The sequence below is a fragment of the Cygnus atratus genome, chromosome 3 (genome assembly GCF_013377495.2).
Source record: "Cygnus atratus isolate AKBS03 ecotype Queensland, Australia chromosome 3, CAtr_DNAZoo_HiC_assembly, whole genome shotgun sequence".
In the NCBI taxonomy this organism is placed as follows: domain Eukaryota; kingdom Metazoa; phylum Chordata; class Aves; order Anseriformes; family Anatidae; genus Cygnus; species Cygnus atratus.
The window spans coordinates 88,261,458-88,289,299 of record NC_066364.1 but is presented as its reverse complement, the minus strand read 5'-3'; the positions used below and the strand labels follow the sequence as shown (position 1 = coordinate 88,289,299).

The following is a 27,842-nucleotide window of genomic DNA, read 5'->3' as shown; positions in this document are numbered from 1 at the left end:
AAGCCCAGCTCCCTCAGCCGCTCCTCGTAAGACTTGTTCTCCAGACCCCTCACCAGCTTGGTCGCCCTTCTCTGGACTCGCTCAAGCACGTCCATGTCCTTCCTGTAGCGAGGGGCCCAAAACTGAACACAGTACTCAAGGTGCGGCCTCACCAGAGCCGAGTACAGGGGCACAATCACTTCCCTAGTCCTGCTGGCCACACTGCTTCTTATACAAGCCAGGATGCTGTTGGCCTTCTTGGCCACCTGAGCACACTGCTGGCTCATATTCAGCCGACTATCAACCAATACTCCCAGGTCCTTCTCGGCCAGGCAGCTTTCCAGCCACTCATCTCCCAGCCTGTAGCTCTGCTTGGGGTTGTTGTGCCCCAGGTGCAGGACCCGGCACTTGGCCTTGTTGAACTTCATACAGTTGACCTCAGCCCATCGCTCCAGCCTATCCAGATCCTCCTGCAGAGCCTTCCTGCCCTCGAGCAGATCGACACACGCACTTAGCTTGGTGTCGTCTGCAAACTTACTGAGGGTGCACTCGATCCCCTCGTCCAGGTCATCGATAAAGATATTAAAGAGGACCGGCCCCAGTACTGAGCCCTGGGGGACTCCACTAGTGACCGGCCTCCGACTGGATTTGACTCCATTCACCACAACTCTTTGGGCCCGGCTATCCAGCCAGTTTCTAACCCAACGAAGCGTACGCCAGTCCAAGCCACGAGCAGCCAGTTTCTTGAGGAGAATGCTACAAGGAAGCCCCTGCAGTGATGGAGACGGACACAGGTTTTAGTCTTTTTATAGAAAAGGGGCAACGTACGGGTACATTGAGAGAGACATGGGAGGGCAGAGGCAGGCAGGGAGCTGGGGGGGAGCTGCCCCCTCTCCTGTTTGCAGGTGGGACCTCCTGTTTGGTACACGGGTGGGAGGCGGAAAGGAAATAATGGCAGGATCTCTGGGGAGGGAACGAAGGCAAGGAGAGAGGCAGAAAGCGAAGCGTGGAGACTGAGTCGTGGTGTTGGCCCTCAGTCACACCACAGGGGTGTCCCTTGGGCTACTGGGGGTGGCTGGCGCTCTTGTCGCCCCAGTTCTCCCTGGTAGGAGATGATGCGTGGCATGGGATGCTTCCAGGCACGCTGGAAGGAGAGGGGAGCAAGCCGCTAGGGGCCTCAGGGATGGGGGCAAGAGGGGAAACAACACTGGATGCTAGCCTTCGACTCCGCCTGTCAGAGATGAGGAGGTTTAGCATGGCTTTTGGGCTTGAGCTGGGGGAGTTACGCAGCACGGGAGGCGGCTGGACCTCAGCGAGGTCCCAGGAGTCTTACACACAGCATGGGGAAGGCAAAGGCACATAGGCCTGAAGGCATCACACGGCCAAGCGTGGCAGGAGCCAGGCCAACCCTGGAGGAGTGGAACCGTCCCTGGGTGTAACATCTGCCATGGCAGTGTGAGTTGGCAGGGGCAGGCGTGAGGTGTTATCTCCCCACAGCGCTGAGGTGTCCAGGGCCTCGGAGGAGGATGCGGAGCCATCTCGGTGTCCCTGCACCCTCTGGGTGCCTCTGCTAGACGAGAATTTGGAACAGGAAGGAGATGGCGGCTCCTAGGGCCAAGCCCAGTGCCAGGAAGAACGCCATGACTGCTCCGGCTGTCTCCGCTTCGTGGGCGAGCACTTTCCTGGGGGAGAAACAGGTGTCGGCCCCCTTCCCACGACACATGCCCCGTGCCCTGGCATCAGCTCTGCTGAGAGGCAAGAGGAGGCCACCGAGGAGGCAGAGGCTGTGTTCCTCCATGGCAGGAGGCCACCAAGAACAAATCCCACCTCGCTCCAAGCACCTGCCTCCAAACCCCGGGCTCGCAGGAGAGAGAGGCAGAGTGCATTGGGCACCCGCAGCTGTAACCAGCTCTTCCCTCGTCCCCAGCCTGTACTCACTTGGGCCCGAAGCACATGCAGAGGCTGGCCAGGTAGCCGTTGGAGATGGAGAAGAAGATCATGAAGATGATGTACCAGGCGTCATGAGAGAAAACGACAGGCAGGTAGTCCCGGGGCTGCACGTTGCACAGCATGAAAAGGGGGATAAAGATGACGCGGAGGATCACCATCGCTGGCAGGAGGTAGCTGTCCTTCCCGGGCTGGGGGAGAAACACAGGGCGCTGAGCAGCTCTGAGGTGGCTGGCGCAGCAGCAAGGGCTACAGAGGCTGTCCCTGCTGCGCTGCGGCTGCAGAAGAGCCACCACACAGAGGGCAAAGCCTGCTGCAACAAAGCCCAGCATCACCAGCTGGTGTAAGGGATGGAGCACGGCATCTCTTGAGCCCCTCTGCACAAGGCTCCCAGACCCGCAGCTCCTGCCTGTGGTCCTTAGCACGCACCACCCAGCTCTCAGGGCTGCCCCTGCAGCAGCGACTGCGATTTCAAGCTGGCGGTGCTTTTCTCCCTCTTTGTCCCCAGCCCTGGTGGTATTTGGTAGCGTGTCGCTCACAAGAAGCCTCTCGCTGCCACGGGCATCAGCTGCAGCAGGGAGCAGAGAGGATAAGGAGCAGACAAGTGCCACAGACCCACAGCAGCACCAGAGGCTCTGGGGACCTCCAGCTCCGGGAATGTAGCTTGAGGGGAGAGAGTGACTGCAGATGGCGCGTTCTGGTCCCCGAAAGAAGGAAGAGGCCAAAGCAGCAGTGACCGCTGCGGATTCATCAGCAGGGCTGTGACTGGGGAACGCTACTTCCCCCCCAGAGACGGAGTTCACCTCGGTGGGACGTGCTGTGTCAGCCTGGCGAGCTGCTGCTCTGCCGTGACAGGGTGAGGAGGTCAGTGTGCAGAGGAGAGACGGACAGGCCACCAGCCCTACTGGGTCTGGCTACTGCCTGGAAAGTCCCGTCCCAGCTGACTTGGAGACCGGCAGCACGAGAGCCGAAACACTGAGCTGGGCTTGTGAGCAACTGCTAAGCCCTTTTTGGAAACAGGGGCGGCGAGGAGAGCCTCGTGCACGCACACGCAACCTCCTCCTGCTGCAAACCGCTGCACAGGACAAGGCCGGCTGAGGTAAATCCCCTCTGGCAACCCAGAGCCTGCAAACTGGGCTTTAACCAGCTCTCCAGCCTCCTACGCCGTCCCCCAGCCAAGCGGGGTGAGATCGAGCAACATGGGAAAGGGATTACACTGGGACCATTTCGGACAGTGCTGGGAAAGGCACGGACCGAGTTACAGTCTCGGATCCTAAGAGCGGTCCTGGAGGAGCAAAGCTGGACAGGACTTCATGGTCTGGGGTCGGAGGAGACCCCTGTCTGCCCTGGAGGTAGCCGAGGGTGCTCGGCTTCCTGAGCACGTGGCGGAGGCTATGCCAACCGTTGTGCCTGCGGGCAAACCAGCAAGAGCAGCTGCCTGTTTTGTTTGCAGAGCAGAGAGGAGGGCCCCAACCAGGGAAGCGAGGCCCAAAACCACACGCAGTCAGACTTTCCACACGGCGCTGTTTTGGAAACGTCTCCTGCTGGGTCGTCCCACCGCCACAGACAGGGCAGCTCGTGGCCAAGGCAGCCAGCAGCGGCGGCCGGGGAGAAGTGGCTCCGGGCCGCAGGGAAGCCCAGCGCAGCCGGGGCCGGACAGACCCCGCGTTGCGTGCCGCTGTGAGGAGCTTCTCCAAACAAACAGCCTGAACAACGCAGGGGAAACGGCGCTTGGGGGGTGGGTGAAGGGGCAGGAAGAGACGCAGACAGGACAGCCCCCCCCTCCTCGCCCACCGCCCAACCCCGGCGGCTCCGAGCCAGGCACGAGGAGATGAGAGCAAGGGGGCTCGGGGCTTGGGGGGGACCTGCACGGCTCCGCTCTGCTCCCAGGACCGGGCTCTTTAAAGCAGCTGCGTGCTGCGTACTGCGCAGGGGCCAGAGGTTTTATTTTGGGCTGCCCTGCCTTTCACCCTCTTCCACTGCCGCCATCCTGCCTGGCTGTTTGCATAGCTGGAGTGAAGGGTTGTTTACAAAGAGGCTGGAACGGAGGAGACAGCTTCATCCAAGCCACACTGAAAGAGGGGGTGGGAGGAGGACAGGACAACGCTGTGGCTTTTGGTTCTAACCCATAAATCTCTGCTTAGGGCTTAAAGCCAGGGCAGGAGGCAGCTCTGCGCCTCCTTCCTCCTCCAGGCCATGGACAGCAACCCCTGCGAGAGCCGTGGCCACGGGGTGATGGAGAGCGCCCGGGCGTTTGCTTACCCATGTGAAGAGGGCAGTGAGGCTCCGTCCTGCCCAGTCAAAGAGGTTAAACATCAGGAAGCAGGAGACAGGGATGAAGTAGAGACCTGCAGGAGGAGGAGCAGGTCAGCGGCGCCCAGGGTGCCCTGGGCCCTCCTTCACGAGCCCCACTTTCCTTCCTCCCATTTAGCTTGTTGCCAGTTTCCTCCTAGCCCGCCCCACGCCTGGCCACACTTACCCCATTCGTTTCCCTCTCCGAGGCTAGTGTGCACCTTCGCTGTGACGGAAGGAAAGACCCCGATGGTGACGGTGAAGACTAAGCAGACAGACACAGCCATGAGCCAGAGCTGCGGAGATGAAAGAAAGAGGCTGCTACCAAACATAGGCCAAGAGAGCAGTGCAGGGCTGGTCTCTTCTCCCATGCCCTGCGTCCACCTCCTGACAAAACGGGCAGGGCAGGGGCTGCTGGCAACTCACAGACCTTCTTAAAAATGGAGATGACCGAGGACTTCTCGTCAGGGCTGTGGACAGGGATGATCTTTGAGCTATTCTGCTCCATCCCATTGAGCTCATCTGCAGGGAGAGACAAACACAGGGCGTAGCAGACCCCCCAAAGCACAGATCTAATTTAGTCCTGTCTCATCTTTCCTCTCAGCTCTTCTTCTCCCTCTTCTTAGCCCCTCACCTTTCTTAATCAGGTCTCTCTTGGTCTCCAGCTCTGCGTTGTACACGTGGTACTCTGTCTTGTCCTTCATGGAGTAGTACCGGAAGAAATCCTGTAGAGACGCAGCCAGAGAGCTCGCTTGTTTGCAAAGAAAGAAGGCTGCCAGGGAACTGGCCCCTGGGGCCGTGCGATAACAGCGGATCATGCAAGATAGGCGAAGTTTTTCTTCCTCTTGTACCTGATACTTTCCCGCTCACCCAGGGGCTCATTTCCACACAGCCCCAGGGATACCATGGGTATCTGAGGTGGGAAGTACCACAGGGAGCTCCCTCGGGACGCCGGAGATCCTGCCCTGACCCAGGAGGTGGAGGCTGGCAGGAGCCAAGGCTGGGGCGCTATCAGGCCAAGGTCCTTGCGCTGCGATGCGCAAGGCTCCCGTGTCCCCAGGCTCTTCCCCACCAAGAAGACAAAGTCTTACCGTGCGAGGCAGAAGGATGTAGGAGAAGACTGCCAGCACGATCGCCGCGCATGCCGTGGTGAAGTAACCAATGAAGCTCTCTGGCTGCTGAGCGCCAACTGGCAGCGCGGGAAGGGAAGTGGAGGGACAGGGAGAAAAGGAAGAGGATGAAGAGGGGCGGGAGGAGTGAGACCGTGCTACCACCTCCCACCCCAACAGGGTCTGGTGTGACCCCACCATCCCCTGCTGACAGCAGGGCCCCGGGAAGGCCCCGTGACCCGCAGGGTAGGGATTACTCACTGGCGATACTGAAGATCATCGCCAAAGCAGCGAAGATGCCTGCCAGGCCCTGCCCGCTCATGATGGGAGCTGTGTAGTTGGCAGGCAGGAGCCCCGCCAGGCCAAAGAGGCTGCTCTGGAGGATGGCGCCAAAGGCTGCGAGGGGAAAGACGAGCAGAAATGAGAAACCAAAGGCAAGGACACACCGCGCCTCTGTGGGGAGCCAGTGCCCCGGCCCCACGGGGCCAGGGAGGGTCCCCATCCTTCCCCTTCCCTGGAGGTTCATGGTCTCCTCCCACAGAGGGCAGTCCCGGCCCTGGGGCCGCGCCCCCTTCGTTCCCCCCCGGTGCCTCGCTCACAGTTGATGAAGACGATGCTGATCATGGTGAAGACGAAGAAGGGAAGAGGCTCCATGGCGACCTTCACCATGATTGCGGTGATTAAGAACACCAGCCCGATGGCCACCAGGCTGCCCAAGATGCGGATCTGCTGGGGAATCCTGCGAGAGAGGGTCTCGGTGAGGAAAGCCCAGCCCCTGGAGGCCTGGGAAGCTCTCCCGCGGGAGTCCCAGCCAAAGCACAGCACGGGAGGCCGGTGTTTCGCCTTTGGGCCGAGCAGTTTGGCTCGGCGTTGAGCCAAGCCTTGAGGGGGCTGGCAGGGGCAGGGATGGGGCCGGGCTCACCGCTGGTGGATGAAGGAGTTGAGGCAGGTGAAGACGAGGAGGGGCACCATGGCGCAGAGAGTCATGAAGTTGTCAAACATGGACTGCAGGTAGGAGTGGGACAAGGCAGCCCCACCGGTCTGGTTCCCGAGGTGGCTCATGTTCTCGGTGTCCGCCAGGCGGCTGATGAAATACTGCGGGGGAAGGAGCCGGGAGGAGATGAGGTGCTGCGAGGCCTCCCCAGGCCAGCTTTGACCCCCCTCCAGCCCCACACCCAGCCCAGGGCTCCTGCTGTTGCCTCAGCGCCACGCATCCCACCCAGGTCACCCACGCTTCTGCCTCCCGCCTGGTCCCCAGAGGTGGCACGGGACGATCAGCGCCACGGCAAGCCCTCACCTCCCTGGCGGTCATGAAGAAATTCCATGGCAGCAGCGTTCCCAGGCCAAGGATGAAGAAGATCAGCCAGACAGCCTTGTACCTGCAAAGGGGACGGAGAGGTGTGGAGCAGGACGCAGGGCAGGGGACAGGCGTCCCTTCTGGCTGTCCCCGAACCCGCTGTGGGAAGCACCAGGAGGAGGAGGATGAAATTCACAACCCGGTGTCGTCTGTGGGACCAGTGCTCTGAATAAGCAGAGGAGATTCGTGGCGAAGGAGAGCACGAGGCGTTTACTTCCCTGTCTCTGGCCTGGGCTCCCCTGAGTGGCCGTGGCCGCGGGAGGGCTTCCAGGCAGAGGGCGCGCGGTGACCCTTGCCAGAGCGGGGAGCGAGGCACGCTAGGCGGGAAGAGCGTGGCCGCGTCCCAGCACCGGGGACTGTTTACAGCCCATTTTCTGTGGAAAAACTGATGGAGCCTCTCGGGGAGTGGACTCCACGGGCAGGGACGGATCCTGCTGCTCCCAGCCTCTCCCACAACCGCTGCTGGCTGTCAGCGACGCAGTATTCCCGAGGGGCTCAGCCTATACGGGCCCTACAGCTCTGTAGCCCACTAAACAGCAGGACCAGGGGTTCCCCCTGCATGCTGGCCCCCCTGGCCCCCCCCCGATCTCCTGGTATCCTGCGCGTGCCCCCGCGCCCACACGGCGGCACGGCGTTACCTATCCTGTGGCCCGTCTCTTGCTGTCATCTTACGCAGCGAGGGTCAGCACGGGTCCCGGCAGGTCTCGTGGCGGCTCTCCGTCTGGGAAGCAAACGGAGGATTTTATGGGGCCGTGAGGCCAGGCAGGGGCCTCAGAGCGCTGGTTTTAACCCCGGGGCTGTGCCGCTGGGCGAGCGCTCCGCAGGACTGCCCGGAGCCGGCAAACGGCAGGAGCGCAGCTCAGCAGCGTGGGAGAGCTGCGGCTCAGAGCCCGTCGCCGAGGCGCTGTGACACCGGGCTGTGTGCTGCTGCTCGGGGGACACAGCCTGTCCTCCCACGGGGAAACCTGCCCTCCGGAGATGCCCACGCTGCTCCACCCCAGCTGCCTGCCACTCCACTGCGGGCTCTTAAGGGATTTGTGAGCCTGCAGCTCTGCCCCCAATCCCCAGGCTGCGAGCGAAGCGTATGCGCAGTGGGCTGCGGCCGCTCCCCCGCCCTCCCCACATCCTTCCAGTGCTCGGGGTCCGGGAGGGACAAAGGACACGTCCACGTTTCGTCCGGTGGCCTCTGGGGTCAGAGCCACGCAAACCTTCCTTTTCCGATTGCCTCTTCCCCAGGGCTCTCGCAGCCCTTTCCTGGGCAAGCCAAGGGCATCTGCCCTCCCCTCCCCTGCGCCCCTGCCGCCACCCTGCATCGCTTCCCCCGCAGGGGGAAACCGGACCCCATCCCCTGCCCCCTGTCCCCCTTCCCTCTCCCTCGGGCAGAGGGGGATCACCCGCAGGCCTGCCTTGTCCTTTTCCAGGCGGGGCGGTGCATGGGGGACTCGGCCGCTTCTCCCAGGGCGCTTCATCCGCAGCGGGCCTGCCGGAGCTCAGCCCGCCGCGGCCCCCCGGCCGTGCCCCCCGCCAGCCGCCCGCCTCGCCTCCCTCCTCTCCTGCGCGGCCGCGGGCTGCAGCATCCCTCCCTGCCTGCCTGCAGCACCCTGCGCGCCTGCCAGGTAGGGCGGCCGAGGGGGCTGGCGGGAAGCAGCATGCCGGGAGCTGTAGTCCGCGCGAGGTCGGCCTGCCTTAAAGGCAACAGGGCGCCTCTGGGCACGGCCCGCGCCCTTCGCCTTGGGAGAGGAAGGTGGCGAGGGAGAAGTGCGGTACCTCCGTGCCACAAGGGACCTGGAGCCCCACCAGCCGCCTGCAGGCTCCCCTGCCTTCCCACTCAGGATATGACTGCTCCCTCCTTGCCCCTGTGAGCTGTCCCAGGGCTTCCAGAGGAAGCACGGGAAAATCCCCTCCCGAAAATCCCCCTGTGGCAGCCCGCCAGCGTCCCTGCAGGCAGGAGACACCCCGAGCCCTGGCACTGGATTAGCGGGGGGGGTGCCTGCAAGCGTGACTGCTACCCCCCACATGCAGAAACACCGCCGAGGCCGCTGGTCGTCCCCAAAAAACAGGCAGGAGAGCCCCAGCTCACCCTGCAGGTCCCCAGCAAGCCCTCACGAGCCACCCCTTACCCAGCCAAACCCCCGGCTCTGCTCCCAGACCGCCCCCCACCAGCTTCCCTCGGGTCACACCGGTGTCCCGAGAAGCCGGGGAAGGGACCGACGGCACACGCATACCTGGGGAGGACAGAGCCAGGGCAGACCCCAGATGCTGATCCTACCCCCGGGGTCCAGCGTATTTGAAGGCGGCACGTGCCCCCCCCTGCTGCTGGGGGTGAGCGTCAGCCCCGGCTCAGGTCACGGGGACGGGGCCATGTGGCTCCGGTGGCACCCGCAGAGGAGGTGTCGGGTACCAGGGCTGGCAGGCGGCCCGGGTCCCGCTGCCCAGGAGAAGGCAGCAGGCAAAGGGCATCGTGCACGAGGCGGCGCGGGGCTGCCAGCGGCAGGGAGGATGCAGGGGGGACGGGAGCGGGGTTTTGGGGGCGCTTCTGTGACGCTGCCTTCCCCGACACCTTCTGCTTCCGTCCGCGGAGCGCCAGCATCCCTGCGTCAGGAGCCTGACCTCAGCGGGTGATGCCCGGCCGCAGCCTCCTGCCTGCTCTGTTTGTTTTCTGTCTCACTTTGCTAAGTGCCTTCTAATTTTTTCCACAAAGAGCCGGTCGCTGCCAAGGGGCGCACGGGTCAGTGCTCATTACGGCAGGAAACGCATCCAGCTGCCAACTCTTACAAACAACCCTACGGCAAACAGAGGAGGTCAAACCAACGCAAGCAACAGGTGGCAACCATGCTCCGACCCAGCAAGAGCAATCCTACAACAGATTGAGAGCAACCCGACAATAACAGACCAGGGATGGAGCCCAGTGCACCTCCGACCTCTGCCGCCTCCTGAGGACCTCAGCGCGGCCACCAGTGTGACGGAGGGCACAGGACAAGGCGGGTGATGCGGGGCCTCGGAGTAAGGACATCCATCTTGTTCCTGGCCATCCCATCTCCTCTGAAGTGCGGAAGGAGCAGGATGAGGAGTAGGATGGGCTTAGCAAGCAGGAAGTTATCCCCTTTGACCACATGCAAACGAGAGAGAGCACAATTTTAATTGCCCATTTGCTCGGCACAAAGGCTTAGGCACACGCTAGGCGACACCTATTGTGTTGGGCCAAGCCTGGCAGCCCAGGGCAGGGATGTGACTTAAACGCCCAAGCTCTGCAGAAAAACTGGCACTGCAGGACCGCCACGCCTGCAGGCGGCAGTTTGTCACCCGCTTTGGAGGCTTCCTCACCCCTCCCTTCCCACACGCCGCCTTTCCTTCAGCTCCTGCCACCTTCGCCAACAGCGAGCAAAGAGCGCGTCCGACTCCACGGAGCAATCTCAGGGTGATGGATGGGGATGCTCTGAGCCTCGCCCCGAAACACCAGCCCTTTAAAGAAAAGCCCTTCATGCCACCCTTGCTGTCCCTAGCCAAGGGGCTGCTGGCGGGCACTCCGGCGAGCACCTTGGCATCCTCCTGCCGCCCGCCGCGCCGGATCGCTTTGCAGGGATAAGGTCAGCACTTCCTGCCAGCGCAGCCAAGACGGGGCAGGGCCAGCTGCCTCTCCAGGCATCGCCCCGTTCCCCGCTTCCGTCCTCTCCCCCCTGCGCCAGCAGGAAGGCTGACCTGGGGCCGCCGGGGTTTACCTGCGGGCACGGAGGTCCCATGAAACCAAGTCACATGAAACCCCGGTGGCTCGGCTGGAGGACGGGAGACGCTTCGACATCTCATCTCCGGCCAGGCCACCCGCACGCACGGGGTGCCCCTACCTTGCTCCGGCCGTGCCGCGGTGCCGGGAAGCAGGCTGCGAGGCCGGTCCCTCCGTTTGCAGTCATTTATGCCCCACGCGCCTCCGCCTTCAGCCACGAGCACACCTGGTGCGTTTTGCAAGAGGCGTGAGTGTGCGTGGCTGCGCACCTCGCTGCGGCGCCGGGACGAACGCGAGCCCTCGCAAAAGCAGGGCAGGTGCCCCGGGTCAACACGGAGCCCGGCCAGCTTGGGATGTGGTCTCTAAGAGGGCAAAAGTCAACGCCAGGAACGCACGAGAACGGCACAAGCAGGGATAGCAGCTCCGTCACTGCTCTCTCAGCCTCCAAGCAATGCTGCCCCTCAGTCAGATAGCCTTGTTATGTGTTTTGTAACCCACAGCGGGTTTCGCTTTGTGAAATTTTCCACTTCCCCTCAAAAGCCCTTTGAGTGAGGGCAGTGTCCCGCAGCAAGGAACTCCTCCGCCGCGCGGCACCTCCAAGGCGGCTCCGCCAAGGCTCCCTCGCCCTCGGATTCAAGGCCTGGACACACTTTAGACCCCTTCTCGTGCCAGCCATGACTTTCCAGGCGTGGATCCTAGCCACCCTAGATCATGTTTTCCAAACAGAAAAATTCTAGCTCACTTAGTCATACAGAAACAGCTCTGCGCCTTTGATCCTCCTCTTCGCTTTTCTCCAGATCCTTCCCCGTTCTCCCAAACCCTTTCTGAGATGAGGGGGCCACATTACAAGTGGATGAGCCATGGATCTGAACAATGGCACGAGGCTTTCCTGCTTTGGTGCTCCTCTGTCGCTTGCAAAGAGTGACAAAGGCTCTTTCTTAATGATTTGATGCACTCAATGACTCTGGCTGCACACTGAGCTATCTGAAATAGCCCCAGGTCTTGCTGTGAGTGGCCAGCTCAGTGTGTAATCTCCTTTGCAGATTTGGAACTATTATTTCCCTTTGGTATCACTTGATATTTATCTAAACTGAATTTCATCTGCCTGCTGCCTGGTGTTGCAACGCTCTTCTGTGCTCTTTGTAGCTGGCATTCGTCCTCATGAACCTGAGTAATTCGATAGCATCAGGCGAACTCTGTCAGCTCGTTGCTCATTCCCTTTTCCAGGTCACTCATGACAGTGTTGAAAAAGCATGGAGCTCAATGCAGCGATCTCCTTCCACTGCAGAAAATGACCACTTACTCCTACGCCCTGCTTCCTGTTTTTGAACCAATTACCCAGCCGTGCAAGGACCTTCCCTCTTGCCCAGCCAGCTTCCTTAAAAACCGGGCTAAAAGACCTCGTTGAATGCGTTTTGGAAAGCCATGCGGCCACCACGAGCCCAGGCTCCCTCCGAAGCACTCGCCCAGCTTGGGGGCCTGGGGTGCCCGCGCAGGAACCTCGGCACCTGGCAGCTCCCCACCACGTGCCCACAGGCTCGGCTGGCCTCTACGGTCCCGGTGCAGGCGGGCGGTACGCACAGCAGCTTTACCAGCCAGCTCTTCCCCGAAGTTCCCCCCAGCCCTTCTTAGAAATCAGCGTCACATCTTCCCCCTTCCCGGTCTCTGAGGTCCGGAGCAGTAGTGAATGAGGGAGCGCACGTCGCACACAAGGGTTGGCTGTTTCATCCTCCCTTTCCTGTCGGTGAACGTCACCAACGTTTGCTTTGTCTGTTTTATGAGCCTTCCTCCGGGCTCCTCAGATGCTGAGCCCCCTGACAGGAGGACGCAGCGTGGAAGCAACTGCTCAGGCTCTCCTGGAGAGCAGAGGCAAATGCTTTGTTTGCCTTTTCTTCTGCGGCCTCTCCTCTGATCCTCCCCAACAGCCCGTGGCTGGCTTTCTACTCCCGGTGTGCTTTACGAGCCGTTTCCACCAGCGAGCTGGTAACACTTCCTATTGTACTTGTTGTTCTCCCTTCTGAGCCCTGCCTCTATATGCAAACCAGCTCACTGCAGCCTCCGCTCCCCCATCGCTGCTCTGCCCTTGCCCCTGGAGGAAGGAGCTCGGCGAAGCATTTCGGCCTCCCCATCGCCTTGCTGCCCTTCGCATCGCGAGGCGCTGGCGGGCAGAAAATACTCCTGAAAGACACCCCGTTCAAGCACCCTCACCCCACACGGGTTTCTGCACAGTGTGTAGCGATTACACCTCCTTGACACCTCCCGGAGCACCATTTCTGGCCTGCATCCTGCCTCACCTTGCTACCCATTCACTGAGGAAAGGAAAGGTAGACACTGAGCCCCACTCCTTTGGCTTGCAGCACTTACACGGGATTCCCACAGCTGCCCCACAGGCTCTGCGCCGAGCAGGAGACACTGGGGATGTCCCCGCTGCCGGTAGCCGCCCTGGCTCTTATCTTGGCTGCCGGGTGGCGCGGGGAGGCAAAGGGGGAGCGTCCAGCCCTGCGGCGTGTTTTGAACCGCGCACACCAGCCAGCTGCAAAGTCCCTTATCTGGAGGGTTCAAGGAGTCCCGAGAGGCTCCCCGGGGGCCCCCGGCAGGTCGAGCCACCCGGGTGTGTAAATTAATCCGGAAAGGCTCTTCTCACGCCCTCCATTTATGTTCTTAATTTGACAAGCAAGCCACGCGCTGTCCTGCACCTGGCAATTATGCCCCTTTTACGTGCCCGGCGTCAGGTCGCTCACTGTGCCTTAAGCAGCAGCTCCTGGCTGCACCGCGCTGACACCAAGCGTGGTCATTGCTGCCCACAAATTCCTCCCCCTGGCCACAGCTCCCCAACACGCAGGGCATGGGCTGCCCCTGAAGGGCTTCCCGTGATGGAGAGTGGCAGTGATGGGGCACAGCCAGCCCTAAAACTGCCCCTGCTGGAACTCTTCCCCACCGCTGAGCTCCCCCACCCCAAGGCCATGGGTCCACACCTTGGATGCTGAGCGGGTTTCTAGACCTCCATTAGAGCTGGCAAAATACAGAGAGCAAGAAAAGCCAAGCAGCAGGAGGGAAGCCCCACAGATGCAGTGAGTGCCCCAGTGTCGGGTCCCCAGCCAGAAAAACCCCTCCAGGCACCCACACAGCCCCATGCAGCAGAGACGGGTGCTGCTGCTCAGCACCCCAGCAAACGCTGCACCCCAAAGCCAGTGGCCATTCCCCTCATTGACCAGGGCAGGTGTTTTAAAGTCATGGCAAGAAGCTTACCAGAAGGGCAGGGTGGTCCCAGCCCCGGGTCCTGGTCACTTCGGGCCACGCAGGGCAGCCGGGGCTTTGGGGACAGCACCGCCTTGGCGGTAAAGCCCCGCAAGTATCTGAGCCGTCGTTGGCTCCAAGGCCAGCGGTTTGGGGGTGGGAGAGGAGATACGGTGCCCGGAGAGGGCAGCAGTTAGGGGGGGCCGTCACTGCTGAGCAGGGAGAAGGAGCTCCCCAGATAGAGCCAACATCGGAGGGACAGAGATAAGCTGCCCTCGGGAGCCTGCCTGCGGACACAGGGATTGGTAGGGGCTCCTGCAGCGAGCTGGCTGCTCAGGTGCCACCACCTCGGGCACAGGCCTCCCCTCCACCCCGACACACCACGATGGGGCGAAGGGTGTCACCCCAGAAGTGGGGACACGGGGAGAAGGAAGAGACAACAAGCCAAGAGCTGGCCGATATGCTTGGTTCCCCGACACGTCCTCACTTTGCTCTTCCTGGGGCACACCGGCCTGTCCTGCAAGACATGAGGTGGCAGCGATGACCTTCAGACAAGGCCACCCACGTCACATCACCGCCCTGACCTCGCTTGGGAAGAGGGCACAGTTTTCCAGAACTGGGTTGGAAAATTAGAAAAATAAAGCCCCTTTCTCCCAAGGGCAGAACGAAAAATTTGTGCAGGGCTCTACTCAAACGCATCTGCGGAAACCTCCAAAAAAAAGAGCATAACCTAAAGGAAACCATCTCCAGGTCCACCCTCATGCAGGTCCCAGGGGCCACGTGGAGATGCTGGGGGAAAGGGGTCGTCCCGGGGGCCACAGCAGGAAGAGGCACAATGGGAGGAAGCCAGGTTTCCGCTCCTGAGTCAAGAAAACCCTACGGGGAGAAGGGGCAGGACACCATTAATGCAAAAATCAGCTGGGAGCCCAGGCCACCGCATACCAGGACGACCATGCGGGGAGGGCAGAGCAAGCCCAGCCGTGCCACCCCACAAGGCCCAGGCTGTCCCGCACCCCCGTGGCAGGCAGGGCCACCTCTGGCTCCCACACGGCCATGGGGCCACCTGGGGGGCAGAACCCTGGTGAGAGCCCAGGGGCAGGGCTGGGCACGTCTCTTCCGCTCCGGCAGCTTCCCCGTGGCTCACGCTCGGGCCTGAGGAACCCCTGTCCGTGCATACGGCATCACTCAGCTGCACCCCGGGCAGCCGCAGGGCACCTCAGAGGGACAGGGCTCAGGGGACAGCAAGGGGGACATGAGCAGGACTACAGGAGGCCACCCGCCCATGGGTGGCCCCAGGGCACTGGGACAGAGCAGCTTCCTCCCTCACCACGGGGCAGAAATACACGGGCTATTTTGGGTGCCCACAGGCCGGCTCGGGAACACAGGCGCTGGCTGACCACTGCTTTCGACACGAAACATGCACGGCCCTGCTGGGAAATGGGATGCCAGGCAGGAAAGCGGCTTTTGGCAGCTGCCACATCCCACAAGGTGCTGCTGCCAGCTGCCGGGCCTGCCAAGGATGGCAACAGTGCCTCACACATCCTGAACCCGCCTCAGCCGCTGGCTGCGGCCATTTTGTGATGGACAGGGACATGGCAGCTCTGCCACAGGAGACGGGGCATTTCTGCCACAGCCGTCCCCACAAAAACAAGGGTGCATGTGCAGCCAGAGTGAGCGTCGCTGGCTCAAGACGCATCCTTTGGAGGGAATAAGTCAGAGGATAAACCTTCCACCCTCACACTGGCCTGTGCTGACGCACGGCAAACAGCCCGGCTGCGGGACAGGCAGCCCACTGGCCGAACCCTGCTGAAGCGATGGCTTCACAACATCCCAAAGGACGAGAGGGACAGCAGGTGGTAGATGACTTGTCCTTGTTTATAAGTAGCCAGGCACTTTGTGGTGCTGGGGTTTGTTTCTCCTGGAAAGCTCTTATCCACTGTGGATGACGGAGGGTAATGGTAAGAGCTGCTGTGCGAGGCACAGCCCTATCTATTTTGGGGTTTTGCGATAAGATCTGTGTCTTCCTGCCCCACATCGCCCAGGCACCCCGTTCCTGCTGCCCCAGGTAGCAGCCCTGTCTGGCAGCGTGCCGGCAGATCAGCTCCTGATGTGGCTCGGCACGTGGTCGCCCCGGCCTCGCGTCGCCACAAGGAGCAGGTGTGAAGACGGGAAGGAGAAGCTGCAGGGGAGGGCGGATTGCTTCTTAATCGCTCGGCTGCATTGCAATTTGAGCGCTGCTGGCACGGCCTGCCGCCCATGGTTAATGGAGAATGCCGCTGTTGTCACAGGATGGTGCAAGGATCGAGCCAACGCAACATCCTCAACCGCAACGCAACACCTGCGGATCCCGACGGCTTGGAAGGGCACAGCCACGCCATGCCGGCTGCCCCTTCGGCCCCGAGCTCCCGGGGTATCCCACAAGCAAACTTTAAGGTGGGCTGCATGCCCCAGAGCCCTGCACGCCCCACTGCTCCTGCTGCTCTGACCCAGCCGTGTCCCCCACGTGCCTCCCTCTGCAGCTCCTGGGGCTGCTCGCTCAGCAAATTGCCAGCTGTCGACGGAGGCGCTGGAAATTTCACAGCGAGGTGCTTTCCCATCTGACAAGTCCTAAAGAAAATGAACTAAAATAAATCCCCCCTGGCACTGCTGGGAAGAAGGCAAGGCTGCGGCAATCAGCCTGATTTCCTGCTGGCTGCCTCTCCGTCACCCAGCAGGCAGACACGAAGTCTCTGCTCCCCATCTGCCTCAAAGAAAGCAGCTCTCCTGGAGGCAAAGCCCGGCTGTGTGCACCCACAGCTTAGCTAAAAGGCTGACAAACAGCCTCGAGCACCAGGCTCACCGATTTGTGCCACTGCTGGCCGCAGGACCCAGTGCTTTGAGCCTCTGCTTCCTCAGGGAGTGGCGAAACCAGGGAAAAGCCTGCTCCAAGCCAGAGCAGGACCGAAATGTCACCAAGAGTGACGTCCTGCACACCATCCGCATCCCAAATGAAGCTGGGCAAGGCCAGCACTACCCTCACACAGCAGCTACACTCCTCCCACGGGAGCAGGGACCCTCTTACTTTTTGCCTTCACACTGCTTAACCAAACCCCAAGAGCTGCTTGCCCATTAAAACCCTGGCTCCTGCCCAACTGCAAAAGCCTGCAGCGCGCTCCTCGGGGAGCTTTGTGCCTGAGCTCGCCGGCAGGTGAGTAAAAGGCATGGGGACACTGATTAGCATGGGCATGACCATGAGAGCTTGCGGTTCCTCGCTGCCCTGCACGCACCGGTGCTATGTTGACAGGGGAAGAGCTCGGTGCTGGGGGGAAGATGCATGGAGTTTGCACTTCGGGCTCAGTACTGAGCTGGTAACAAAGGCAAGCAAACAGTGCTCTGCTGGCTGATAAGAGTTTCGCAGTTTCCTTAACAACTCCCAAGGACTCCTGGCGAAAGCAGAGGAGGTGCTCGCTGCCTTCCAGGCTCGGCACCTCCCCAGACGGCTGCAGGCTGGACCCAGCTCTGCCTCTGCCCAGGGAGCTGAGAGGAGCAGGGCAAAGCGAGGAGGGTGCCATGCCAGGCCAACGGGTGCCTCGTCCTCCGCACCCCGGCTTCCTCCCTGGCCACAACAAGGAAGGAGACCGGTCATCACGGGGCAAGGACAAAGCCCATGGCTCAACTTCAAAGAGGACGGGACTCATTAAGGACATCTCACCCCATGATAATGAGCGCAGGGATGCCGTGATGGTGAAAGGGACTATGCACCTTCAGGAGGGATAAGTGCAGCACGGAGGTGCCCTACTGCCCTGTGTGCCGGGGCCACGATTGCTGGGCCAGGCTGAGGTGGACATCTTCATCCTCTGCTCTCCTCCTCCTCACTCCAGGTACCTGGCACAGCCCCCGCCTCTCATCTGCACTGGCCCGGGGGGCAGCCACTCTGCAAATCACCTTCTGGGGCCTGTGCCACAGCCCTTGGAGCCACACGAAAGCTCCTCTGCTCCACAGACTCAGTCTCAGGGAGCCGAGAACAAACCTACCTGTCCTTCCTGGGAGCAAAAGGCAACGGTGGGGGCAGGAGAGCTCAGCAGGGCGCGAGCGTGGTGTCCACACCGCACTGACTCGGCACCAGCCACCCCTCAGACCTGAGACCAACCCAAGAGAAAAACATCCCTGCGCAGCCGTGCCCCGAGCGAGCTCTGTAGCGAGGGCAGGCCCGAGGGAGCAGCTCGCAGGGACTGGGGAGCGGAAATGATGCCGCCAAGCCGGGACGGGGTGCAAGAGGAGAGTGGGATTTCCCATGTCGGCATCCACAGAAGTCTCCTCAATTGTGTCGGCTCGCAACAGGCAACCGTGGGGCAGCCGAGCTGCTTCCTGCTCTGGAGCAGCGAGGAAGCGCATCCAGCTGTGGCCGACAGCTGCACGAATTCCTCCTGCTGCCCACAGCCCTGGGGAATCTGCTGGGCTGAAGGATACAGGCTCGCTTGTCCGAGATCCCACAGCCCCAGGGCTTGGCCACCGCCGCCTTCCCACGAGCCGACAGCCTGTCTCCGAGGCAGATGCAGCGTCAGCCTGGCCAGCCTCAGCGCGTAGCAGGGGCGAGAGGCTCGGGCTTAGCTACAGGGCTGGGGAGGACGGCACGGCAGGGCTCCACGCCGAGCTCCCCGTGCTTCTGCCTGCGCCAGACTCTGCTAACGCGGCCGATGTGCTCAGGAACAGAAAAACACTTGTTGAAACCTGCCGCCGCTTCCCACGGCCAGCCGGGAGCGTTTCCCCGTGCGGGACCCGCCACCACCACGGCGGGGGGGCTCCTGGCGGAGGGCCACCAGCCGAGGGGACCCGGTGGCACGTGGGGCCGGGTGGCACGTGGGGCTCAGCCCGCACGCCTTCCTGCACCTCCGCGCGTGATGTGCGGGTGGTCGCAGCGCTGGGGGGCCCACGCATCGCCCCCGGGGAAACCCCGCATCCCACCCACCCGTGGCCGGGAACCGGCGTCGTGGCCCCAAAACCATGCGCCGGCTCGCGCTCCTAAAATAAGTTAGGGGGGGCGGAAAGCACCGAGAGCAAAGCAGCACCCGCGGGGGGGGGGGGGGGGGGGGGGGGGCGCACCATCCCCACGGGGGGCAGCTCCGCGCCCCACGCGTGGCCCCGGCGGCGCTGGGGGGCCCGCAGGGACGCACCCCCCCGACAGGGAGCCCTCTGCCGCCGCCCCCCCGCGCTCCCCGGCCCCCCCAGCCGCTCGCAAGCCGCCTCCCCCCATTTTTTTCTCCCTCCCCCCGAGTCGTTTTTGCCGCCTCTTCCTTTTGCCGCCTCCAGCCCCGCGAGGGCCGGGCTGGGCGCTGCCACCGGGCGCCACGCGGTCCCCACGCCCCGCGGGGGGGGGGGGGGTCCCCTCCTTCCCACGGCCGCGGGGATCCCCGAGCCCCCCCCCCCCCCCCCCCGCCGCACCCACCTGCGGCTCCCCCCCGCTCCGGGCCGGGCTCCGCCGCCGCTCCTCAGCCCCACGCCGCCCCGCTCCCCGCCGAGCCGCTCCGCACGGCCCCGGGCCCGCCTCCCGCTCCGCCCCACGGCGAAGGGGGGGACACGGGGATGGGGGGGGGAGCCGTGTCCCGCAGCCCCGGGGGGGCGCAGGGATGCGGAGGCCCCCCCCCCGGCTCCCCGGGATGCGGGGCGCGCCCGTGCGCGGGGCGCCCGGTGGCCAAAGGGCGAGCAGCGGCGGGCTCCGGGCCCTTTCCCCGCTTGCGCCGGCTCCAGGAGGTGGTTTTTTTTTTTTACACAGCTCACGTTAATCGATCGGTATAGATAGCTGGCATTCAAAGCCTACTTGTTGTTCTGCTTAAGTGCCAAGGTACGCCAGCGCTGAGGGTACTTTGTCCCACGGCGAAGGGGTGTGCACGCTAACCCGGGCTCCTAGCTGGGCGGCTGGGCGGCTGTAGGGATCTTTTTTTGTTTGGCCATTGGTTCAAACACGCTGCCCTCCTCGCTGGCTCTCTTCACCTGTACGCCGCAGCCCCGGGAGGTGACCGCAGCTTGTAAACTTACCCCTTATTTGACTGCTCAAGTGTTTTCTGCACCGATAAACCTCCTCGGGAAACTGCAGACAGTTGGGCTAGAAATGAAAATTGGAAGCTAAACGACCCCAGGTGCTCATGCAGATCCCCCCATCCTCACTGACTCTCGCAAGATGCTCTACGACATGCCTCTCCTGCAGAAACACGTCCGAAGGCCAAGCTTTTATTTCACGTCCGAACTGCAAACTTCTACGTGTAAGCAAAAAGTCCACACAGCCGGAAAAAAAGGCAGCGGTGACACAGGAGAGACAGCCACCGGCGCTTTCTGAAGCACAGCAGCGTGTCACCCTGGTGAAGGGGCCTCTCCGCCGCCTTGCTCGGCGGCACCAGCGCTGCAGGAGCCCTGCTGGTGCCGGCGGAACCCATTTATCGCAATCCTGTGCTGCTGGGCTCTGCCCGCGGGCAGCCCTGAGAACACGGAGCGAGCAGCAGAAAGCGTTGTTGGATAACAAGGCAGGAGGCTGTCGCACCAAGTGTAAGATTCGTATCAGGTCAAATTAAATTTAAAAGCTCCCGTCTCCAATTAAGCTCCTGCTGTGTCTCGCAGGCAGTGACGGATCCAAGCCCAGGGGCCTGCCTTTCCCCAGCCTATTTTCCCTAAACATCTCCGATCTGGAAGGTCTTGCTCCGGGTGAGCTGCAACGCAGGCAAAGTCCTCCTCTCCCTTCCCTTCCTTCCCCCACTAAGGGAAAAACACCAACCAAGATCACCTCAAAATACACAGGGAAGGGAAAAATAGAAAACCAGGTGGAAGGCTGCAGCATCGCCTGCTTTGGGATGTCTAAAATCACCCCTCTAGCTGTGAGATCGGCCACGCTGCCGCCTACGGAGCCTTACGAGCTCCTGTGGGAGACGTGGGGACCTTGGTGCCGCGTTGGCTCGGGCCCTGCGTTTCCCCTCGAGAGGTCACACTCGCAGCTCAGCAGCACAAGCTAACATTCGAGCATCGTTAAGATGTTACTGTTATGTATAAGCTCCAATTTTAGCTAAATGCTACGGGAACCAATCCCCCGGGGACTCGTTGGCGCGTGGTGCGGAGCGCCGGCACCCGCTCGAGCCACCTCTGGGCTTCCAGGAGCCGGCAGCAAGTTCTCAGCACCATTAAGAGACCCGGACCCCGTTGGGAGGAAAACCACCACAACATCTCCTTCCTACTCGATTTTCCAGTAAGCCTCCACTGGAGGAGCAGGTGGGCGTAGCTGCCGCCTCACCCCGGGCTTTCAGCAGCAGGGTACACAGCACTTACCATCGCCAACACACCGGATTAAACGTTGCCTAATTCACAGCTCTGCTCCTAACGACACTCCCAAGGACTGGAGTTGGCACGGCTGCATAGAGCCGTCTCTCTCGGTGGAGATGTGGGCTTTAAAACCCATTAGCACCGAGCGCAGCCATCGGTGACCGCAGGCAGACGGGAGGCAGACAGGGTGCCCGGGGGGGCACGGGGAGGAAGGCAGCCCCAGCCTGGCTGCTTCTCGGCACACAGATCCTCACCCAGCCAGCACTGATTTGCAGGACCAGGTCTAGAGGTGTCCTCCCGTGGGCAAGCAGGTGGCCTGGGGCGAGCAAGGCACGGTGCTTGGACGTGAGAGCGGCTCAGGGCTGTGAAACATCACCCCTTACAAGCCAGCTTTGGGGTTGCACCCCATTTCCCATCTCAGGAGGGGTGCTTCAGCCCCCGCCTGCAGCAGCGGTGCCGATACCGGCACGTGGCCTCTGGGCAGAGCCGGGCAGGTGGTGGAGGCGAGCACTAAGCCAACACTTCAGCTGCTCACAGCTCGCGCATCCCCCCGCAAACAAATACGCGCCCCAGCTGGAGGGCCGAGCTGCCTTGCTTAATCCGGGCCAGGCGCACGGCCTTTGCCGAGCCCTCTGCTCCCCAGTGGCTCGCGTGTTATCAAGCTGGTTCCTGCGAGCACAACAACGAGTCCTCCCAGAAGAAGCAAACAGCTCCGGAAAACGCTTCTGCCCCGAACTGGAAACGGCTGGCACCAGGACCGCCACCGCCCCACGCCGTCACGACACGCGGAGAGGGGTTTCTCCCCCGCGCACGGGGAAAAGCCAGCCCGGAGCGAGCCCGGGGGCTTGCTGCTCTCCCACCCTCCTCGTCGGGAAGCAGCAGCGTGCTGCCAAAGTACGCCGCTGCTGCTGGCAGCTTGCTTCGCTCCCCGGAGCAAAGGGAGAAGGCAGGCTTGTACTTTCCCGGAGGAAGGCAGCCAGCAAAGTCTCTCCCTTATATAATGCTGGGAGACCCGTCAACGGGGCCTGCCGGAGAGGCTGGTTGAGTTTTTCCTTCCGAAACCTCCAGTGTGTGCCACAGGCAAGCCAAAGCCATCACCTGGAGCCCAGTTTGTAGGCTGTACTCCAACCTAGTTAACCAGTTTTTAACAGGCAGAACAAGCAGAAGTGCTCCCCTTTCAGATACGCTCACTGCCAAACATTTCACAAAAGCTGCTTTTTTTTTTTTTTTTTTTTTCCTTGTAGCAATTCCCCGCATCCACTAAAGCGACTAAATCCAAAAGGGGAAGGCAAACAAGCGGCTGATTTTGAAAGCAAGAGCAAAACGTGAGATTTATTCCAGGCAGCGGGTATAATCTGAAGAAATATTTTCTGTACCTCTTGGGCAATGTTTGAGTTTTGGAGCCTGAGGAGCTAGTTAATATTTGTATGCGCTCGGCGTTTCAAGAATCCTTTACACTTGGCACCCACGGCAAACGCTGCCCTCGGAGATTTGCAAGCACTTTGCAACCATATGTTAATTAACCCACAAGCCTTCCTCCTCCGGAACGAGATTTTCCTTTTCCCCTCATTTGCCTGTGCTGCAGACGGAGGGAACCGAGGCACCGTGAGGACACGGGCCTGCGCACCAACCCGTTCCAAATCCACGCTTGCCATCCCAAATCCGAGCCGAGCATCAGCCTCTGTGCCCAAAACGGGGCCGCGCTTCAGGCCTGCGGGATAGCAGGGGGCTGGCATGCGGGGCGCTGTGCCCGTAGGGTGCCCAGATGATGCCTGGTGCGAGGCCTGCGGGCGCGGTGCTGCTGGGGCACCCCTCCTGCCGAGGGCGTTTTGCAGAAGCGAGGGCAGCCCCGGCCACCTGCAGCGCCTGTGTGCGGAAAGGCAGGGCTATAAAACACAGGCATGCGTGTTGCCGCGCGGAGGTCTCGCTCTCCCCGGGCACGTGCAGAGCTGGTTTGCTCTGCTCACCCCCCGGCAGGGCTGGGGGACACCGACTCTCATCCTGCTGGCACACCCGGGGGGTTACGGCCAGGGGACAGGCCAGGGGAGCGGAGCCGCGCCGGGCAAGGCGGGAGAAGGAGCGTTTTCATCAGTCACGTGGAGGGAAACACGGACGATGCTGGACCTCTTGGTCAATGGCAGGGGGAAAAAACCCTACAGGCTCCTGGAAACCCAGCTGTAATGAGGCTGCAGCAGTCCCGGATGATTTGATGGTCAACAGAGGTCCTCAGCCTCTTGCTGAAGTCCCCGGGAGCTGCTGCCAGCCCCATTTGGGGACAGGGCTCTGCCACCATCGCTCACAGGGCTCCCAGCGGTGACCCCAGGGATGCCTGCTCTGTGATTTGGGGCAGGAGGTGATGCTCACCTGTGTGCTGTGATGCTCCCCGGAGCTCCGACCGTGCCTGTCACCGCTCGCAGGGGGCCGCACACACCGCCGGCACGCCGCTGTCCCTCTGCGTCCTCCCGCGGCCAGACCTGCCGAGATAAAGCCAGGCTGCTCGCGGTGGAAATGGGGCCGTGGGTGCCTTTCCAGCTCAGCAGGCAGGAACAAAACCCATTGTCCACCAGCTCAGCAAGGGGCCCAGGTGCTCTCAGGCCTCCCGTTCCCTCCATCATCCCAAGGGGAAGCAGGGCCGGGTGCTCGTGGGGACAGCAGCATCTTTGGGACCTGGCGCTGGTGCTCCCCTTGGCAGCCCTTGGGTGCGGGCTGGGGGGAGGGCACAAACCCTTCTGCCAAAGCCACTGCTGAGGGTCTCCCACCCCTGCTGCCTCCTGGACACGGTCCTTTCTGCAGCAGTTCCTCTGTCCCCATTCCTCTGCCTCCCTTTCCCTACCCCTGCTCCCCCTGCTCAGCTCCAGCTGCCCCTTTGCTCCTCTGACAAGCATTTACTGCCTAATGACAGCTACTGGCGCGGAGCTGCAGGGCAGCTGGTTACTGAGTGACAGCAGCAGCCACCGGACTGCCGGTGCGGTGCTGTCCCCTCCCCACCACGGGCTGCTTCTGCCCGCAAGGGGCCAGGCTGAGACCTGGGGGAACTCACGACACGTGGTGTGGGCTCCCAGTCCTGCAGGAGGCACCAGGGTGGGCTGGGGGGCCTCCCCTGGCTGCGCCAAGAAATCGCAGCCCCAGGGCATGGGCCAGCAGAGTGCCCGGTCCCTTGTCCGAGGGACCACGCTTCTCGCCCCAGGGGTCCTTGGCGGAGGAGGGAGCTGGCTCTGGTGGCAGCGTGGGCCGAGGGAGCCACACAAATCCACAAGGGCACCCGGCTCTTTGAGGCGGTGTGCGGGGGGCATCCAGGCCCTCGGCCGGCAGCGCCAGCGTCCCGCCACGGAGCCAGCTGGCGCCCGGCCGCGCTCATAAAATGCGCCAGGGGAGCTGGGAAAGGGGTAACGTGCCAGGGAGAAGGGAGGGCTGCTGCCGTGTCGTCCCCTCCCTGCCCAAAGCCCCGACAGGAGGGACGTCCCGAAGCCATACCTCCCCATCAGCCTTCCCAAGGCGTCCTGACAGCAGCGGGCAGAGCCCTGCATGGCTCCTGGGGAGCGCCAGCACGGCCAGAAGCTGCCGCCCACCATGGGGACCGTGGGGATGGCACCACGGGGACCGCGGCACGCGGCCACGGGCAGAAGAGGGCTCCGCACGCAGCCCCAGGAGCTTTCACGGCGGTGCCTGCCCAAATCTGCGCCTGCCCAAATCCGCGCCCAGCCCGCCAGCCGCTGCCTGGCGTGGAGGAACTCGGCTCTGTGTAAACGCCTGGCACGGCTGGCTAGATCCTGTTTGGAGAGCGGAGCCTGTCCTGTCATGCTTTCCCCTTCGGGCAATTCAGCAGCGGAGCTGTGGCTGGACGCTCCCAAACATCTCCCGGGGAGGCACCCAGGAGGGACCTTTCGCACGGCTCCCAGCACCACAAGCCGCTCATTATTTCCCCTCCCTGCCAGCCGTGTTTGCTTGCGTTCCCGAGCCGCAACGTGGCCCCACGGCCAACCAACGGGGCGCGATGATGAGACATCACCAGAAGGGCAGGCCGAACCCGAGGCTGGCCGCTGAGCACGCTGACAGCCCAGGAGAGGAGGAAAAAAGCCTGAGCCCCCCCCACATCGGGTGCACCCCAAGTGAGTACCCGCCCGCCTGGCTACGCCCGGGGGCAGGGGATGTGCAAAAAAAAAAAACCGAAAAAAAAACCAGGGCAAAGGAAATCCTCGGGGGTGCCACCGGGCTTTGGGGTGCGGACGTGGAGAGGGGGCTTCCTCAGGGGCGCCACCTGCTTCTCCCCGGGTTTCGGGTGGGCTGGGGCGAGCGGTGCCGAGCCCGCTGCGCCGGGAAGGGCCCCGGAGCCGTGCCAGAGCACCGACAAACTCATCGCAGGGGGAGCGCGGCGCGGTGCTCCCCTCTGCTGGCCGCAGCCGGCGGCGCGCCCGTCCCCGGCGCCTCGGGGCTGCTGGGGGGGGGGGGCTGTGTGTTTTTGGGGGGGGGGGGGGTTGGAGCAGCCTTTCGGGGGCTTGGCGAGAACCCAAAGCTGGGGCCCCCCCTCAAGATTTTGGGGTGCTACTCTCAGCTGGGATGGGTGCATTACAGATGTGGTTATGGAGGTGATGGGAGCCCCCCCCAAAAAACCGGGCAGAGCTCCCCGAGAAGCCGACGAGCCCCCCCGGAGCAGCTCGGTGGGCCGAAGCCGGGGCTGCCCACCCCGACCCGCGTCCCCCGTGTGGGGTCGTGGCCGGGACAGCGGCACGGTGCCGCCACGCCGAGAGGCAGCGGGGGGGCAAGGGCCAGGCTGCGGACCCTGCCCCGGCCTCTGCGCCCCGCGCGCGGGGTCAGGATCCTGCAAACAAGCCGAGGGGCAGCCGGGGCCACCGCGTCCCCGCCGAATCACGCCGAGGGCAGCACGGGGACGGCGCCTGGGGAGGAAGGAGCTGGGGAGGGAGCCGAGCGAGGGCCGAGGGCGGGCTCCCAGCGGTCAGCCTGCAGCTTGGAAGGGTCACGGGAGAGAGCCTGGCTCCGGGGACAAAGGGCTTGCGAGGTTTGGGCAGCGCTGGGGACGAAATCCCGACGGAGGGGCACAGAGCGAGGGCTCCCCGGTGGTGTCCCCCGCGCTGCAGGCGCCCCAAGGACCTTACAGAAACACAAGGCACCGCCCCAGTATGGCCGGGAGCGTGGGGGCGAGCACACTGGGGCCAAAAAAACCCACCGGACCACCTGCCACCCCCACGGCACCCCAACCCCTGCCCCGCTGTGGGACAGCGCACGGAGCAAAGCCACCGCTGCCGGTGTCCCCGGGCCCCAGCTCTGCCCTGCTGTGTCCCGCGGCACCGCCGCTCAGCCCCGTGCCCTAGTTACAGCCCCCGCAGCTCCGCGGCGGCTGTCCGTGGCACACGGTGCCAGCCCGGGGCACGGCCACGCACGCTTACATGTTGCTGTGATTTTTCTTTCTTCTTTTTTTTTTTTCCCCCGGTGTCCGCAGGGCCGCTGGCAGGCTGCGTGCCCGTGGTGCTGCCGGCTGACAAGCCCGGATCCCGCACTGCTCAGGGGGAGAGCTGCCAGCGCTGCCTGCCTGCCTCTCCCCAGGTCCTAGCGCTCTGCCCGCTGCACCAAGGACACCCGACTGCAGGACAGCCCTCGGCCCCCGCGCGGGGATGCCCCGTGCCCTCCTGGGGACAAAGTCCTTGTGAAGCGGGGGGCCCTGCCCTATAGGCATCGCCTTGCAGACCCTGCTCCCCCCAGCCCTTTCCCTTCCAGCCGCAGCATGGCCGGGAGCCGGATCGTCCTTGTCACCAGATCCCCAGATCCCCGTTCAGCCCCGGGGCAGAGGGACGGGGCGGTGGGTGACAGAGCTCGGCACAGGCCCCCGGCTGCGGGGTGACCTTGCACGTGGGTCCTTGTGGCGGCTTCTCAGAGCCACGTCCCCTCCCCAGCCCCCAAGCCAGCGCCTTTCCCTCTCGCCACCCTGCCCGTTACCTCCAGGGCTCAGCTCCCCGCTGCCGCCTTGCCCGGCGCCGGGGATCCTCCGGTGGAGGGAGGACGGGGGCTGCGGCGCCCTCACCGTGCCACGAGCTCCTCAGCCGGGCGCTGGCTGCGAGCGGCTCCGCAGGGCTCCCGCTGGCTCAGCAAGTGGAGGCTGCGTGCACGCGGGGATTAGCGGGGGGAAGCGGCGCCTGCCATCGAGACCGCCAGCGGGATTCGTCAGCGGGGCCCGGCGCCAGGGCGAGGAAGGGGAGAGGGTGAGGGGAAGGCGCCCTCCTGCAGCGTGGGTGCAGGGGACGGTGCCCTCCTGCGACGCCCCGCTGCACGGGGAGCGTGCCGTGGGCTCTGCCTGGGGTCACAAGGTGCCCCCGTCCCCTCTCCGTTTTACACGTCTCATCTCACGCCGCCGTGCCGGACTTGGGCCAGCGTGGGACGCTTTGGGCAAGTCGGTGGCTCTGGGTGTCACGCACCCCAAGCAGTGAGGGGGGACGAGCCCTCCGTGCAGCCCCAGCCCCGCTGCCCCTCCGCCGGGCCCCTCAGCAGCTCAGGAATGAGCTGGCGGCTCCTGACCGAGCGGCTGCTGCGCACGGCCGGGGCTGCAAGTGCCTCCTCGCGGCACGGCCAGGGCTGGCCCCGTCCCAGGGCATCCCCCCCAGCCCCGAGCGAGCCGCCCCGCTCCTCTCTTCCCATTAAGGCAGCGTGCACGGGCCGAGCGGCGGTGCTGGAGGAAAACAGGTGACCGAGCCAAGAGACCGAGCCAAGAGAAATCTGCTGCCCCAAATCCCCCCGACTCCCCCCCTCCGGGAGCACGAAGCCCCTCGCTGGGTGACACCGCTGCCCCCGTCCCCAGCTGGGGGTTGCAGTGGGACGCAGGGGGGTGGGAGCAGCCCCGTGCCCGCTGCTCACGTTTCTGCGCTCGCAGCCCTCGCTGCGGATCTGGGCGGCGGCCAGCCCGGCT

At 63.3% G+C, this 27,842-nt stretch overlaps 1 protein-coding gene across 9 annotated transcripts; it reads right to left on the bottom strand.

The window, feature by feature from the left end:
• Positions 1 to 770: 770 nt before the first annotated feature.
• SLC29A1 (solute carrier family 29 member 1 (Augustine blood group)) lies at positions 771 to 27,839 on the bottom strand. Of its 9 annotated transcripts, none has more exons than XM_050709481.1 (14): positions 27,791 to 27,839; positions 23,291 to 23,400; positions 7,323 to 7,405; positions 6,625 to 6,706; positions 6,250 to 6,422; positions 5,927 to 6,066; positions 5,589 to 5,723; positions 5,310 to 5,407; positions 4,853 to 4,943; positions 4,649 to 4,740; positions 4,406 to 4,514; positions 4,189 to 4,274; positions 1,918 to 2,117; positions 771 to 1,661 (listed from the first exon to the last, which is right to left on the bottom strand). In XM_050709481.1, exons 3-14 carry the CDS (start codon positions 7,349 to 7,351, stop codon positions 1,550 to 1,552), a joined length of 1,347 nt encoding a protein of 448 aa, XP_050565438.1. In that variant the 5' UTR covers positions 7,352 to 7,405; positions 23,291 to 23,400; positions 27,791 to 27,839; the 3' UTR covers positions 771 to 1,549. The 9 variants fall into 9 exon arrangements, with proteins under 9 accessions (XP_050565438.1, XP_035412235.1, XP_035412273.1 ...); XM_035556342.1 differs by lacking the exon at positions 27,791 to 27,839 and adding an exon at positions 26,879 to 27,431; XM_035556380.2 differs by lacking the exon at positions 27,791 to 27,839 and adding an exon at positions 26,879 to 27,347 and having other exon boundaries at positions 23,291 to 23,385.
• Positions 27,840 to 27,842: the final 3 nt, after the last annotated feature.

What these genes read in the sequence shown, in the direction of transcription:
- SLC29A1 (XM_050709481.1), bottom strand. Translation starts at nt 7,351, where the DNA reads ATGACAGCAAGAGACGGGCCACAGGATAG. An exon ending in AGAGACGGGCCACAGGATAG is followed by an intron (nt 6,707 to 7,322) that starts GTAACGCCGTGC and finishes TCCCCTTTGCAG; the next exon opens with GTACAAGGCTGTCTGGCTGA. An exon ending in CGGAGAGGGAAACGAATGGG is followed by an intron (nt 4,275 to 4,405) that starts GTAAGTGTGGCC and finishes CTCCTCCTGCAG; the next exon opens with GTCTCTACTTCATCCCTGTC.